General features: G+C 39.5%; 1 protein-coding gene across 1 annotated transcript in view; it reads left to right on the top strand.

Annotated features, from left to right (window-relative positions):
- The first annotated feature begins 1,479 nt into the window (after positions 1–1,479).
- Positions 1,480–16,102, top strand: part of F8 (coagulation factor VIII) — a 186,458-nt gene continuing 171,835 nt past the window's right edge. The window contains exon 1 of the mRNA XM_036175252.1: positions 1,480–1,663. Coding sequence (XP_036031145.1) covers positions 1,518–1,663 — 146 coding nt within the window. The 5' untranslated portion in view covers positions 1,480–1,517. The remainder of the gene's footprint in view (positions 1,664–16,102) is intronic.

Below are 16,102 nucleotides of genomic sequence, written 5' to 3'. Positions count from 1 at the left end.
GGACCTCCCATCCTTACCTTCACTTAACCCTTCTTGTTCAGTTGGTCCTCTTCTCTTTTCCTATCACCTGCAGTCTATCCCACTTCCCTTGAAATCTGCCTTCCCTTGCTGGCCCTGGCCTTGTTTCCTGGTCTCTATGGATACTCCAATTTAAAAACACATAACTAAATATTCAGAGTTAACATTCACATATGAGAGAGAACCTGATTTGTTTTTCTGGGTCTAGGCTACCTGACTGAGAATGATTATTTCCACCTCTATCCATTTACCTGTAAATGTGATAATTTCATTTTTCTTTACAGGAGAATAATATACTATTGTATGAATTTACCACATTTTCTTTATCCATTCCTCAGTTGATGGACACCCAGGCTCTTTCCATTTCCTGAGTATTGTGAATTTAATAGCAATTAACATGTTATCACATTTACAGGATATAGAGTCCTTTTGGATGTATCCAAGAGTGATATAGCTGGGTCATATGGTAAGTTTGTTTCTAGCTTTTTGGAGAGGGAGGGTGTCTTAGTTAAGGTTTCTATTACTGTGATAAAATACTATGACCAAAAGCAACGTGGAGGTGACAGGGTTTATTTTGGAGGTGACAGGGTTTATTTTAGCTTATAAAACTTCCAGATAACAAACCATCACTGATGGAAGTCAGGGCATAAACTCAAGCAAGGCAGAAACCTGGATGCAAGAACTGAAGCAGAGACCATGGAGGAACACTGCTCCTTATAGCTTGATCAGCTGCTTTCTTATACAACTCAGGACCACCTGTCCAAGGGTGGCTCTGCCTATGGAGACCTGAGGCCTCCCATATTAATCATTAAATAAGAAAATGCCCAGCAGACTTTCCACAGACCACCTGATGGAGACATTTTTTCCTACTGATGTTCATCTTCACGAATAACTCTAGTTTATGTTAAGTTGACAAAGTAACAACAACAAACAGGACAGAGGACAAAAGTATCTTACCTGGGTCTCTAGGTCATATAGGCAGCTTGAGAATTTCTGTGGGGAAAGCAGGCTGGGATCTGGTGTATCCCAAAGGGGGCTGCTACAGAGAAGCTTTTACATTTCATTCAGATTCCAGAATCTTCACCATCTATAGTTTCTTTGCTGCTGGTACTGAGGAAGAGACTTTTAGAACAGTCTAGGAATCTGAATACAATTGAAATCTCTTCTTCAGCATTCTGTTCCTTTCTCAAGTATTCAAACTTGGGAGGGTGCTCTCAGGGAATGGGTTAAGCCTTAGCTCAGCCACCCTTTTCCTGTTCCAGTTTTTCCTGTGCCTGTTTCCTACTGTTAAAAAGGAAGCAATCTTTTCAGTTCTGCTTAGTGCTAATGAGACTGTTACTCTTAGAATATACATTTCCATAAAATCCTCTGCAAAATATTTAGGAGGTTTCACTAAATCATAAAAATTTTACATTTTTTTCTTCTCGAGAGCTAAAGATATTTTAGAGAAGAGTTAATTTTTCACTTCTCTAGTTGAACATTTTCTAGTAATAAAAGCCATGCAAATAGCACTTTTCACTTGCATCTTTCTGAGCCCTTTCTATTTCTGCTCTAGTGCCACCAGAAGATATTACCTAGGTGCAGTGGAACTGTACTGGAACTATAGGCAGAGTGACCTGCTCAATGTGCTGCATACGGACACAAGGTAAAAATGCTCTGTTGAGTGTAACATTGTGAGGATATGATTTTGACTAGAAGAAGATGCAGACACTAGGCAAGGGTGGATAACTCATAGTTAAATCCTTCAAACATTTGCAGGTAAGGTGTGCATGCAGTCTGATTATTTGTACCATGCTGCTTGCCATTCCTTCTCAGGGACCTAAGCTTTTCATTGATTTTTGTTGTTTGCTCATTGATTCTTTGTTGCATGCTGCCACTGTGATTTAGAGACAAGGAGAGTGAAGAGGCAAGGAGCATGGGAGAGAAAGAGTAGAATTTCCCTTGGCCTAACCTAACCTTCCATAGAAAGAACTGAAACAGTGAAATTCTCAGGAGTATGCATATGATAAACTTTTTATATGATATTTGCCATGGCATTAGAAGCTTTTCATCTTTAGGAAGGGATTCTGGTTTATCTCATGAGATTAGACCATTAAATGAGCTCCTCAGTATTATAGTGGTCATTGACTTATTTCAGTTTTCCCTCTTCTTAAATCTATTATACCTTGATTTGATAAAGTATTGAAACTGAATTATATACTAGTCTCTGATTTTGTTAAAGTACTGTCTGTACTTATATCTCCTTTGTCATTCTTAATCTTTCTTTCCCTCTACGCCCTTCTCTCTTTTTCTCTCCCTCCTTTTAAAAATAATACTTACAGGACATTTCCTGATTTTATTGGTTTTTGTCAATAAATATCTTTTGGGTTGATTTATCATTTTTTTCATTACTTCAGTTTCTGCTTTTTAATTTCATTAATCAGTTCTTTCTAATTTTATTTGGATCACTTTGTTATTCTTTTTCTTACCAAGTTGAATGCTGAAATTAGTTATTTTACATTTCACTGTGGTTTTTTTGTTTTGTTTTGTTTTGCTGTTTTATTTTTCTAGGCAAGGATTTTCTGTGTAATAGCTCTGGCTGTCCTGGACCACACTTTATAGACCAGGCTGGCCTTGAATTCACAGAGATCCACCTGCCTCTGCCTCCCGAGTGCTGAGATTAAAGGTGGGGGCCGCCACCACCTGGCTTATTTTGTAATTTTTATTTGTTTTTTGTTTTGTTTTGAAACAGGGTCTTACTTTGTTGTACTGACTGTCATGGAACTCACTTTGTAGACCAGGCTGGCCTTGAACTCACAGAGATCATCCTGTCTCTGCCTTCTAAGTGCTGGGATTAAGGGCATGCACCACCACACTAGGCTTTCATTGTGTTTCTTTAAATGTGTACTATAAAGTTTTAAACAGAGACAGGAATATGAAAGCAGAAAAATCAAGCTTTCAGTCCAGGTTTGGCTACATAGTACATACATGGCCAGCCTGAACTACTGGTGACCCTATCTCAAAATACCAAAAGAGAGAACAGAGATTTAAACACAATGTATATATTATACTAATGTAAATGCTTCATAGAGTTATATTATAAATACTGCATAAGTATTTTTGGTTGTGTTTCACTTCCTCATTCCTCTTCCACATCACCCAGTCTTGTTCAACACACACACACACACACACACACACACACACACACACACACACAGAGTTTTGCTTGGTCGTTATTAATTTTATAAAACTGGGATATTATACATACTTTACATACTTCACTCACTAACAGCTTGTAGAATTCTCTACACATCAATAGACACAACCTTACTCATTCTTTTTAATATCTGTATAAGAGCTGTGTCATACAAATAAACACATTCATCTCATTACCATTTTGGGGGGTGGGCTGTATCCTATATTGTAGTGTACTGATATAGTCAATCATTCACTCATTCATTCACTCCTTTTTTGGTGCTTGGGGTGGACTTCAGGGCCTCCTATTTTAATCATGAGTGCGTTATCACTGAGATACAGTCCCAGACACATTGTTGTTATTTTAGAAGATTCTCTGGTGGTATCGTGCACAAATGAAATAGATGTTTTAGTTTTTGTTTTGTTTTGTTTTGTTTTTGAGACAGAGTCTCTCTATATATAGTTCCAGCTGGCCTGGAACTCACTTTGTAGACCAGGATGGCCTAGAACTCATAAATATCCACCTGCTTCTGCTTCCTAAATTCTGGGATTAAAGGTGTGCATCACCACAACCAGCTGTTTTAATTTCAATTTCTAGAAAGTTTAAGACTCTTCATACATTTCTATCTTCAAAGTGTGACATTATACTTACCTCTGCATTTGCATCAGAAATGTCTTATGTTATTGTTTAACTTTTGTCTGTCTTATAAGCATAGAATAATATTATATAATTAATTGTAGTATTTTTATTTCTGCTGAGATTGAGCATCTTTTAAAATGCATTTTGTCTATCAGAGTTGATTTTTTTTTTTTAGATTTTACTTTTTACATACTTCACCAATATTTCTTTGGGGTCCTCCCAAATAAAACACTTTTATTACAAGTATTCATTATCCTTTATGTATATTACAGTTTCTCCTAAGATTATTTATCTGTTGTCTTAGTTTATAACTATTTTCAAAACAATTTTTACAGTCAAATATACATTTTTCACATCCATAGATTAGTTGTTTAAAAATGTCTTCCACATCTCAAGTTTATATGTATATTCTTCCAGATTTTGTTGTATGAATTTTACATTTATGATTCCAGTTTATCTTCACATTTTATTTTGCATGGCATGAGAGAGAGGGATTTATTTAGCTTCATTTCCATCTGTGTCAGTAGCCTATCATAATGGCATCACCATACTCAACTCTCTAGCTTTTTATTTTTATCATCATTATTGAGTTTTGGTATTAAAGTTTGATTGACTATCATATAAATTAATGAGTATTCCAGCATTTTCTATAGAATTATCTATTGTTTAAAAACTAGGCAATACTCATTTATGATTCTATTTGGTCACAATGAGATTTAGGATAGTGTTAGTAAACTCCAGTGGGCAGCTTTTTCAGTTTTACAATTGCTTTACTACAGTGTTTTGCTTTTTCATGAGTTCTTTATATTCTCTATAGTTGCCTGCCCTTAAATTCCTGTGTCTTTGCTATTTATCTGCGAATAAGCTTGCCAAAAATTAGTTTGTTTTGTTGTTGGTGGTGGTCCTTTGAAAGAATGAATTCTGGAAGTTTTATTTTGTTTGAAACAGGATCTCATATAGCCCATGTTGGCTTCCAACTTACTATGTAGATGAAGATGACTTTGAACTTCTGATCCTCCTGTCTTTACCTTCCAAGTTCTAGAATAACAGGTGTGCATCACAACATCTAACATTTCTAAGTTAATTTTAAATGTTTCATTATTTTTGTATTTAATACATTGTTTCTTCTTAGTTTCTTTTTGTTTATCTTGCTATGCTTTCCAATACCTATGAGAAGTTCTTTCCTTTTTTCAACTTTGTCTTATATTTTTTTATTTTGAAGATTTTATACATGGGTATACTCTATTTGCATCATTTTACCCCCTTATTCCATTCCAACTTTTCTCATATAACCACCAATTTTCTCTCAAATTTATGAGTTCATGGGTACAATATGCCTGTTCTGTCCAGAAGGCACTATCAAAAGCAGTCATTCTGGTCCTTAGACTCTTACAGTCTTTCTGCCCACTTTTCCATGCATGATGTTTCTTGAGCCCTGTATATAGACACTTTGTTATAGATGTCTCTTTTGGGACTGAGTCCCCATGATTACCATTCTCTGCATTTTGACAAGTTGTGGCTCTCTCTAATAGACTCCATCAATTTCAAAAGGAAGCTTCTTTGATGAGATATCAGAGCTGTTCTTATCTATGGTAAAAATATGAGTGTGGAAGGTGGAAACTATATTATTTTAATGATAGGGTAGTAATGGGTTCTCTTATACGGCCTATGAACTCTTCAGCCACAGGTTCTTGTCTAGGTTTATATGCCAGGCAATGAGTTCCCTCCATTGCCATCCCATCCCTGAATGGATTTTAGATCCAATTAGACAGCTATTGGTTACCCCAAAGATACAAGTGCCAGTATTTCATTACTGAGGCATATTGCTGGTTTCATCATTATTGTTGTTCTTGGGCTTTACAACTAGGTAGGACTGAGGATAACTTTCCTTTCTTGGTAGCTTTCATAGCACCTTCTGACACTATGAGTGCTAGTCCTCAGGGAGTGGGATTCTAGGTTAGTACTAACTCAATTCTTCCAAGTTCCATGACCAAAGTGTGTGATGTCTTCAACAATAGGATGTTATCTTCATATTTTGGCAGGTAGGCAAGAGCAATGACAATAGCCTATATTGTTTTGGGGTGTCTCTTGGACCCCTCCCAACAACTTGAAAGGAGATATCCTTTGCCTGACCCACTAACATATTTGGGTTTTTATTAGATAGACTATAGCTCCCAGGAAATATTATTTCACTGTGTAGGGTAACTGCATTAAAATGTAGTGTGGGGAGTGGAGGGAGAAGGGGGAAGGGAGGGAGAGAAAGAGCACATATGTATTGTATGTAATTTTTTCTTTTTGTTTCTTTTTTTATTTTTTTCTTTGAGACAGGGTTTCTTTTCTGTTTTTTTGTTTGTTTGTTTGTTTGTTTTTGTTTTTTCGAGACAGGGTTTCTCTGTGTAGCTTTGCGCCTTTCCTGGATCTTGCTCAGTAGTACAGGCTGGCCTCAAATTCACAAAGATCCGCCTGCCTCTGCCTCCCGAGTGCTGGGATTACAGGCCTGCACCACCACCACTCTGCTTAACTTGTAATCATCTATAGTAGTACCTCCTACAATAAGAATTCTTTTTGCTTGAGATTCTTTGACTATTGGGACCCTTTTTGTTTCTATATGAACTTAAGATAGTTATTTTTATATTTCTATGAAGGAGGAAGTTGCAATGCTGATGGAATTGCATTGAATCTGTACATTATTTTTGATAGGATGGTCATTTTCATAATACAAATTCTTCCGATCCTTGAGCATGGGAGGTCTTTCTGTCTTCTAATGTCTTCTTTAATTTCTTCAGTGTTTTAAAATTTTGCTGTAAAGGTCTTCCACTTCCTTAGTTAGATTGATACCAAGGTAATTTTTTAAAACAAATTTATGGCTTTATTCATTTTATGTGTATGAGTGTTTTGCCTGTGTGCATGTCAGTTCATCACTTGAGTGCCTAATATCCACCCACAGAGGTCAGAAGAGGGATCCCCTAGGACTGGAATTCCAGTCAGTTGTGAGCCACCACATGGGATTTGGGAACCAAACCTAGGTCCTCTTTAAGAGGAGCCAGTGCTCTTAACTGATGAACCATCTCTTCAGCCCCCATCGGGGTAATTTTTGAGACTATTGTTAATTGGGTTGTTCCCCTGCTTATTTTCTGTTACATTGATTTCTGACCTTGTGCTGGCTAGTTTTATGTCAACTTGACACAAGCTATAGCCATCTGAGAGGAGGGAACCTCAATTGAGAATATATCTCTATAAGTCTGGGCTGTGGGCAACCCTGTGGAGCATTTTCTTAATTAATGATTGATGGGGGAGAACCCAGCCGATTGTGGGTGGTGCTGTCACTGGGCTGGTGGCTCCAGGTTCTATAAGAAAAGAAGGCTGCTGAGCAAGCTATGAAGGGAAAGTCATTAAGCAGCACTCTTCCATGGCTTCTGCATCATCTCCTGACTCCAATTTCCTCTCTTGAGTTCCTGCACTGACTTCCTTCAATGATGAACAATGATATAGAAGTGTAAGCCAAATAAATTGTTTCTTCCCCAGGTTGTTTTTGGTCATGGTGTTTCAATATAGCAATAGTAACACTAAGACAAATTGATACCAGGATTGTGGCATATGGCTGTGACAAGCATGACCATGTTATTTTGGGGAGGATTGTGGAAGGACTTTGGAACTTTGGCATGGAAAAGCTGCTGAGCATTCAGACCTTGGTGAACTGTTCTATGGGAGTAAGAGATGAGGATGTTAAGAGAAATGCAGAGAATGGAGTCCTGGTTTGTGAAGTTCCAGAGGGAAGTTTGAGAGTCACATAAAGACTCTGTCGGGGCCATTGCATATCTTGAATTAAGAATTTGTGGTTTTGGTCAGCTAGGACTGAATAGTCAGCCATGATTAACAAGAGACCAGCACCATTAAAGTGAAACCTTTGTGTTGCTGAGAAATTGATAATGGTTAGCTGGAGCTGAGAAATTAGTGGGGATTCGGAAGAGACCAGCATCACTGAGGTAAAATCTGGGAAGTGTTTCTGACAGCACACAGAATCTGTGCTCTGCAGGCAACCAAGCTGTACTGCTGTGGATATCACTCAAAAAAAAAAACATGCTGACAGCTGAACTTGGTAGAGCAAAAGTCACTCAGGTGGTACTGGTTTTGAAGACATAAAGGGATGGAGAGCAGCTGAGGCTTAGCACTGTGAGTGCCAGGACAAGCCATTAGTGAAGATGCAGCCTCACTAGCAGTAGGAGGTCCAGGATTAAAGGAGTGATGCAGAGAAATTGAGGCTTGGCAACATGAAGAGAGCCTAAAATTCTATTGCTAAAAGTGCATGTATATCTGTGCACCATGTGTGTTGCTGGTGCCTCAAAAAGGCAGAAAGGGCATCAGATCTCCTGGAGCTGGCATTACAGATGGTTGTGAGCTGCAATGTGGTGCTGGGAATCAAGCCTGGGACCGCTGGATGAGTATTAGTACTCTTAACTGCTGAGCTATCTCCTCAGATCCTGTATTGTCTATTTTGTTTTTCTTTTTATTATTATTATTATGTGTTTAATTTTACACATCAGCCACGGGTTCCCCTGTCCTCCCCTCTCCTGCACTCACCGCCATCTTCCCCCCAGCCCCTCCCCTCCTTTCACATGTCCTCCAGGACCAAGACTCCCCTGGGGATTCATTTAACCCGGGTGGATTCAGTACAGGCAGGACCAGTCCCCTCCTTCCAGGCTGAGCGTGTGTCCCTGTGTAAGCCCAAGGTTCCAAACAGCCAGCTCATGCACTAAGGACAGATTCTGGTCCCACAGCCTGGGTGCCTCCCAAACAGTTCAAGCTATTCAATTGTCTCACTTATCCAGAGGGCCTGATCCAGCTGGGGGCTGCACAGCTGTTGGTTCATAATTCATGGGCTTCCATTCAATTGGCTATTTGTCCCTGTGCTTTTTGCAATCTTGGATTCAACAATTCACACTCTTACAGTCCCTCCTCTTTCTTGCCAGTTGGACACCTGGAGCTCCACCTGGGGCCCAGCCGAGGATCTCTGCATCCACTTCCATCAGTTATTGGATGAGAGTTCCAGCATGACTGTTAGGGTGTTTAGTCATCTGATCACCAGACTAGGTCAGATCAGGCTTTCTCTCGACCATTGCCAGCAGTCTACAGAGGATATATCATTGTGGATTTCTGGGGACCTCTCCAGCACTCTGCCTATTCCTGTTCTCATGTGGTCTTCATTTATCATGGTCTGTTATTCCTCGTTCTCCTTTTCTGTTCTTGATCCAGCTGGGATCTCCTGCTTCCCTAAGCTTTCTTTCCCTCAAATCTTGCCCTGCATTACTCCCACTGTCATCCAGGTTGTTCATGCAGATCTCATCCATTTCTCTGTCATTGGGTGATCCCTGGTCTTTTCTTGGGTCCCGTTTTCTATGTAGCCTCCCTGGAGTTGTGTAGCAGTCTAGTCATCTTTGTTTTACATCTAGTATCTTCCTATGAGTGAGCACATACCATGTTTGTCCTTCTGAGTCTGGGTTACCTCACTCAGGATGATTTTTTCTAGATCTATCCATTTGCCTGCAAACCTCATGATGTCATTGTTTTTCTCTGCTGAGTAATACTCCATTGTGTATATGTACCATATTTTATTTATCCATTCTTCAGTTGAAGGGCATCTAGGTTGTTTCCAGGTTCTGGCTATTACAAACAATGCTGATATGAACATAGCTGAGCAAATGCCCTTATGGTATGATTGAGCATTCCTTGGATATATGCCCAAGAGTGCTACAGCTGGGTCTTGGGGGAGATGGATTCCCAATTTTCTAAGGAAGCACCATATTGTTTTCCAAAGTGGCTGTACAAGCTTGCATTCCCACCAGCAGTGGAGGAGAGTTCCCCTTGCTCCACATCCTCTCCAGCATAAGCTGTCTTCTGTGTTTTTGATCTTAGAGTCGTTTTGATTTGCATTTCCCAGATAATTAGGGGTGTTGAGCAATTCCTTAAATGTCTTTCAGCCATTTGAACTTCCTCTGTTAAGAATTCTCTGTTTAGTTCTATAGACCATTTCTTAATTGAACTGTTGGGCATTTTGATGTCTAATTTCTTGAGTTTTTTATATATTCTGGATATCAGCCCTCTGTCAGATGTGGGGTTGGTGAAGACATTTTCCCATTCTGTAGGCTGTCGCTTTGTCTTGTTGACTGTGTCCTTTGCTCTACAAAAGCTTCTCAGTTTCAACAGATCCCATTGATTGATTGTTTCTCTCAGTGTCTGTGCTTCTGGTGTTATATTTAGAAAGCGATCTCTGGTGCCAAAGCAATCAAGAGTACTTCCTACTTTTTCTTCTATCAGGTTCAGAGTAAATGGATTTATGTTGAGGTCATTGATCCACTTGGACTTAAGTTTTGTGCATGGTGACAGATATGGATCTATTTGCAGCCTTCTACACATTGACATCCAGTTATGCCAGCACCATTTGTTGAAGATGCTTTCTTTTTTCCATTGTACAGTTTTGGCTTCTTTGTCAAAAATTATATGTTCATAGATGTGCGGGTTAATGTCAGGGTCTTCAATTTGATTCCATTGGTCCACATGTTGGTTTTTATGCCAGTACCAAGCTGTTTTTATTATGGTAGCTCTATAGTAGAGCTTGAGGTCGGGGATTGTGATGCCTCCAGAGGTTGTTTTATTGTACAGGATTCTTTTGGCTATCCTGGGTTTTTTGTTTTTCCATATGAAGTTGAGTATTATTCTTTCCAGATCTGTGAATAATTGTGTTGGTAATTGGATGGGGATTGTGTTGAATCTGTAGATTGCTTTTGGTAAGATCGCCATTTTTACTATGTTAATCCTGCCTATCCATGAGCATGGGAGATCTTTCCATTTTATGACATCTTCTTCAATTTCTTTTTTCAGGGACTTAAAGTTCTTATCATATAGGTCCTTCACATGCTTAGTTAGAGTAACCCCAAAGTATTTTATATCATTTGTGGCTATTGTAAAGGGTAATGTATGTCTGATTTCCTTCTCAGACTGTTTGTCTATTGCATATAGGAGGGCTACTGATTTTTTTGAGTTGATCTTGTATCCTGCTGTGTTGCTGAAGGTGTTTATAAGCTGTATCAGTTCCTTGGCTGAATTTTTGGGGTCACTCATATATACTATCATGTCATCTGCAAATAGGGAAAGCTTGACTTCTTCCTTTCCAATTTGTATCCCCTTAATCTCCTTATGTTGTCTTATGTCTCTGGCTAGAACTTCAAGTACTATATTGAATAAGTATGGGGAGAGGGGACAGCCTTGCCTTGTTCCTGATTTTAGTGGTATTGCTTTGAGTTTCTCTCCATTTAATTTGATGTTGGCTGTTGGCTTGCTGTAGTTTGCCTTTATTATGTTTAGTATGTTCCCTGTATTCCTGATTGCTCCAAGACCTTTATCATGAAAGGGTGTTGGATTTTGTCAAATGCCTTTTCTGCATCTAGTGAGATGATCATGTGGTTTTTTTCTTTGAGTTTGTTTATATGGTGTATTACATTGGTGGACCTTCTACATACTCCAGAAGGAAGGGGCATTCTGTGGCCATTGTTCCTTGAAGAAACATTGTTTCTAGAAGTGCCCTGTTTACAGCCCCTTTTCAAATGTCCTTGCTTTCCACATCCAAAACATCTGACCTTCCCCAAACCTCTTAAAATTGCTTCTCCCCACATATTATTCATGATCATGAGTCTCAACATTAACTGTGTCTCTAATTCAATCTTCCAAGGGTGCAGATCTTGCTTTTAACAGCCTGATTATTCTCTTGCATGTTGCATTTGCATTCTCAATAGCCAAAGATTCTGTTATTATGTGGCTGGCTTCTGAATTTGGGACCATTCTCTTTACTGCTGAAGTCAGTCTTTATAAGAAACCTGTGAAAGATTCTTTTGGGTCCTGTATAACCTTTGTAAATGACTCAGTTTTCTTTCCTGGTTCCTCAACTCTGTCCCATGCATTCAAGGCTGCCATTCGACATAGAATTAGGGTTTGGATATCATATGTGTTTGTGCTGCAGCATATTGGCCTTCTCCAACAAGCTGGTCCTGGAAGACTTGTATACCTTTATCCCTACATTGTTTTGCTATGTTTTTAGCTTCCTCTTTGAACCACATTTGCCACTGGAGCTGTTGTCTGGGTTCCAGAACAGCCTGTGCCAGCTCCTGCCAGTCCTGTGGTATAATCCTATTATAAGTTGATCAGGAGTTTAACATTTGCTTTACATATGGGGAATGCATGCCATAAGATACTATTGCCTCCTTAAACCTTGGTAAGTCTGACATTTCAACTGGAGTCCAAATATTTTGCATATTCACTTGACCAGGTAGCTGTTGTATGGTTACTGGATAAATTAAGTGTGATTGTGTGAAAACAGGCTTTCTTTCTGTAACCTTGTAATCCAAACCTGAAACAACTTCACTGTTAATTTCTTCTGTCTGAATCTGAATTTCTCTATAATTCATTTTAACAGGTTTAACAAGTTTTTCTAAAATTTTTATCCTGGCACTTAAATTGACAGTCTTTTTAAATTGTAAAATAAGGATAAGAAGAATAATAATGTACATAATTCGATCAACATTAATCTTCTCATATACTTGTTCCATTGTCAGACTGCCTAAAATTTCAAACAAAGCCCAATTTTCTTCCAATGTACACATAAAACCCATTTTTTTTAAATATGGAAAAAAATTCTCTTTTAAATAGTGTCCTTTAAAATATCTGATATAATTGACTCACCAATTCTGCGTAGAACAGTAGAAATCTGAGGGAATTTCAAAACAGCTACCTAGCGTCCGAGGTGGGAATCCAGAGAGAAAGCGTAGCCACATTCTGGCTAAAAGCTTGAATCCAACCACGTTTTCCAATCCAACCACGTTTTCCCACTTGAGCCGAGTCGAGCCTGGGCTCTGGCTTCTTTAAGTTCCAATGGACCACATGCGCTGGCATTTCAACCAAAAGCAGCCTATCTGCAGTTGCATGTAGCTACTGCAATTAGCAGTAGCTCCCGCAGGCCTGAGTTGTTCCTAGCATTGGCTTTTTAAGCAAGTAACTCCAGCTGCGGAGGTAACCACTTGTAGCTAAGGTTGTTTGGGCCTGAGTCCTAAGCTGAGCTAGGCCCGAGCTAGGCCCGAGCTAGGCCTGAGCTAGGGAGCTGGGCCTGCCCAGGCGGGAAGCCAGACCCACTGCCAAGCCAAGTGGTTTTTTTAATGAATTCTCATCATGTTGGGCACCAGATGTAGTTGGAATCTTAAAAGTTCTTATTAATAAGATCAAACCTGAGACCAGTTATTGGGGTGAGTGCTGGAAGATCAGAGAAGCAGAACAAGCTACAGCTGCCTCACTTTGCCAGTTCCTCAGCTGGTCTTATTTCCTCAGACTGAAAACTTCTGAGTCCTCATCCACATGAGTCTCAGCTGAACTGTGCTGCTCCAGAGCCTAAAAGCTTAACCAGCCAAATGCTTTTAGTTTCTGGTCTTCATACCTTATGTATCTTTCTACTTTCTGCCATCACTCCCTGGGATTTAAGGCTCGCTTTCTGGGATAAAAGGCCTGTGTCACCATGCCTAGCTGTTTCCAATGTGGCCTTGAACTCACAGAATTTTTGCCTCAAGGATGTTGGTCTCTACTTAATCACCACTAATTCCTTACCTCCAGTTGGCCAGCATCTATTGTCCCAGTAAAACATTATCTCTGTTCTCTTGTTAATTATGGCTAATTCTTCAGCCCCATATAACCATAACCACAAATTCTCATCTTTAGTCTTTAAGAGACTCTAAAACTTCCCTCTGGAATTTCACAAGCCAAGCCTCCATTATTTGCTTTATTTTCAGCATTCCTGTTTTCCAAGCTTCCACAGAAAAGGTCATCAATCTTTGAATTTTTTTTTGGTTGTTAAGGATTGGGTTTCTCTGTGTAGCTTTGGAGCTTATCCTGGAACTCACTCTGTAGAACAGGCTGGCCTCGAACTCATAGAGATCTGCCTGTCTCTGCCTCCCAAGTGCTGGGATTAAAGGTGTGAACCACCACCACCCAGTGTGAACTCTTTTTTTTAATTAAGAATTTTTTTATTAATTTTACACACCAATCACAGATCCCCTTCTCTTCCCTCTTCCCACTCCCCTGCCATCCTTTCCTCCTCGACCCACACGCTATTCCCTCCTCTGAAAAGGTAAGGCCTCCCATGGGGAGTCAGCAAAGCCTGGTACATTAAAAAAAGCCAGCTCATGCACCAAAGGCCCTTAAGCAGATCAAGCTATACAACCATCTCATTTAGGCAGGGGGCCTAGTCCAGTCCCATGTAGGCTCCTCTAAAGTTCATGAGTTCCCAATAGCTTGGTTTGGTTGTCTCTGTAAGTTTTCCCATCATGATCTTGATGCCCCTTGCTCATAGAATCCCTCTTCTCTCTCTTCGACTGAATATCTGGCACTTGGCTGTACATTTCTGCATTTGCTTCCATCAGTTACTAGATGAAGGCTCTATGATGACAGGGTATTCAGTGATCTGATTACCTGGGTAAGCCAGCTCAGGCACCCTCTTGACTATTGCTAGTAGTCTAAGCTGGAGTCATTTTTATGGATTCCTGGGAATTTCCCTAGCACCAGGTTTCTCCCTATCCCCATGATGTCTCCCTCTATCATGGTATCTCTTTCATTGCTCTCCCACTCCATCCCTGTTCCAGCTCGACCATCCCATTCCCTTATGTTCTCATTCCCTATCCCCTACCATCTATTACCCCCCTTCACACCCAGTTTACTCAGAAGATCTCATCTATTTCCCCTTCCCAGGGTGATCCATGCATCCTTCTTAGGGTCCTCCTTGTTAGCTAGCTTCTCTGGAGCTGAGGCCTGTAGTCTGGTTATCCTTTGGTTTACATCTAGTATCCACTTATGAGTGAGTACATACCATGTTTGTCTTTCTGAGTCTGGGTTTCCTCACCCAGGATGATATTTTCTCATTCCATCCATTTGCCTGCAAATTTCATGATATCATTGTTTGTTACTGCTGAGTAGTACTCCATTGTATATGCACCACATATTCTTTATCCATTTCTTCATCTTTCAGCATCTAGGTTATTTCCAGGTTCTGGCTATTACAAATAATGCTGCTATGAACATAGTTGAGCATGTGTCCTTATGGTATGATTGATCATTCCTTAGGTATATGCCCAAGAGAGGTATAGCTGAGTCTTGAGGTAGATTGATTCCCAATTTTCTGAGAAACTGCCATACTGATTTCCAAAATGGCTATACAAGTTTGCACTCCCACCAAGAGTGGAAGAGTGTTCCCCTTGTTCCACATCCTCTCCAACATAAGCTGTCTTCAGTGTTTTTGATCATAGCCATTCTGACAGGTGTAAGATGGTATCTCAAAGTCATTTTGATTTGCATTTCCCTGATGACTGAGGATGCTGAGCAATTCCTTAAATGTCTTTGGCTATTTGAGATTCTTCCATTAAGAATTCTCTGTTTAGCTCTGCAGCCCATTTTTTTTTAATTGGATTGTTCAGTATTTTGCTGTCTAGCATTTTGAGTTCTTTATTTTTTGAATTCTTTATATATTTTGGAGATCAGCCCTCTGTCAGATGTGGAATTTGTGAAAACCTTTTCCCATTCTGTAGGCTGTCATTTTGTCTCATTTTACTATGACCTTTACCTTAAGAAGCTTCTCAGTTTCAGGATGTCCCAATGATTAATTGTTGTTCTCAGTGTCTGTGCTACTGGTGTTATATTTAGGAAGTGGTTTCCTGTGCCAATATGTTGAAGGCTACTTCCTACTTTCTCTTCTATCAAGTTCAGTGTAACTGGATTTATGTTGAGTTCTTTGATCCATTTGGACTTGAATTTTGGGCATGGCAATAGATATGGATCTATTTTCAATCTTCTGCATGTCAATATCCAGTTATACCAGCACCATTTGTTGAAGGTGCTTTCTTTTTCCCCATTGTATAGTTTTGGCTTCTTTGTTAAAAATCAGGTATTCATAGGTGTGCATATTAATGTCAGGGTCTTCAATTCGATTCCATTGGTCCACATGTCAGTTTTTATGCCATTACCAAGCTGTTTTTATTACTATCACTCTATACTAGAGCTTGAGGTCAAGGATGTTGATGCCTCCAGAAGTTGCTTTATTGTACAGGATTGTTTTATCTATGTTGGGTATTTTGTTTTTCGATATGAAGTTGAATAGTGTTCTTTCCAGGTCTGTGAAGAATTGTGTTGGGATTTTGATGGGGATTGCATTGACTCTGTAGGTTGCTTTTGGTAAGATTGCCA

This window comes from Onychomys torridus, chromosome X (assembly GCF_903995425.1).
Source record: "Onychomys torridus chromosome X, mOncTor1.1, whole genome shotgun sequence".
NCBI lineage: Eukaryota > Metazoa > Chordata > Mammalia > Rodentia > Cricetidae > Onychomys > Onychomys torridus.
The sequence above is the reverse complement of the archived record's forward strand: the minus strand, read 5'-3'. Positions and strand labels throughout refer to the sequence as shown.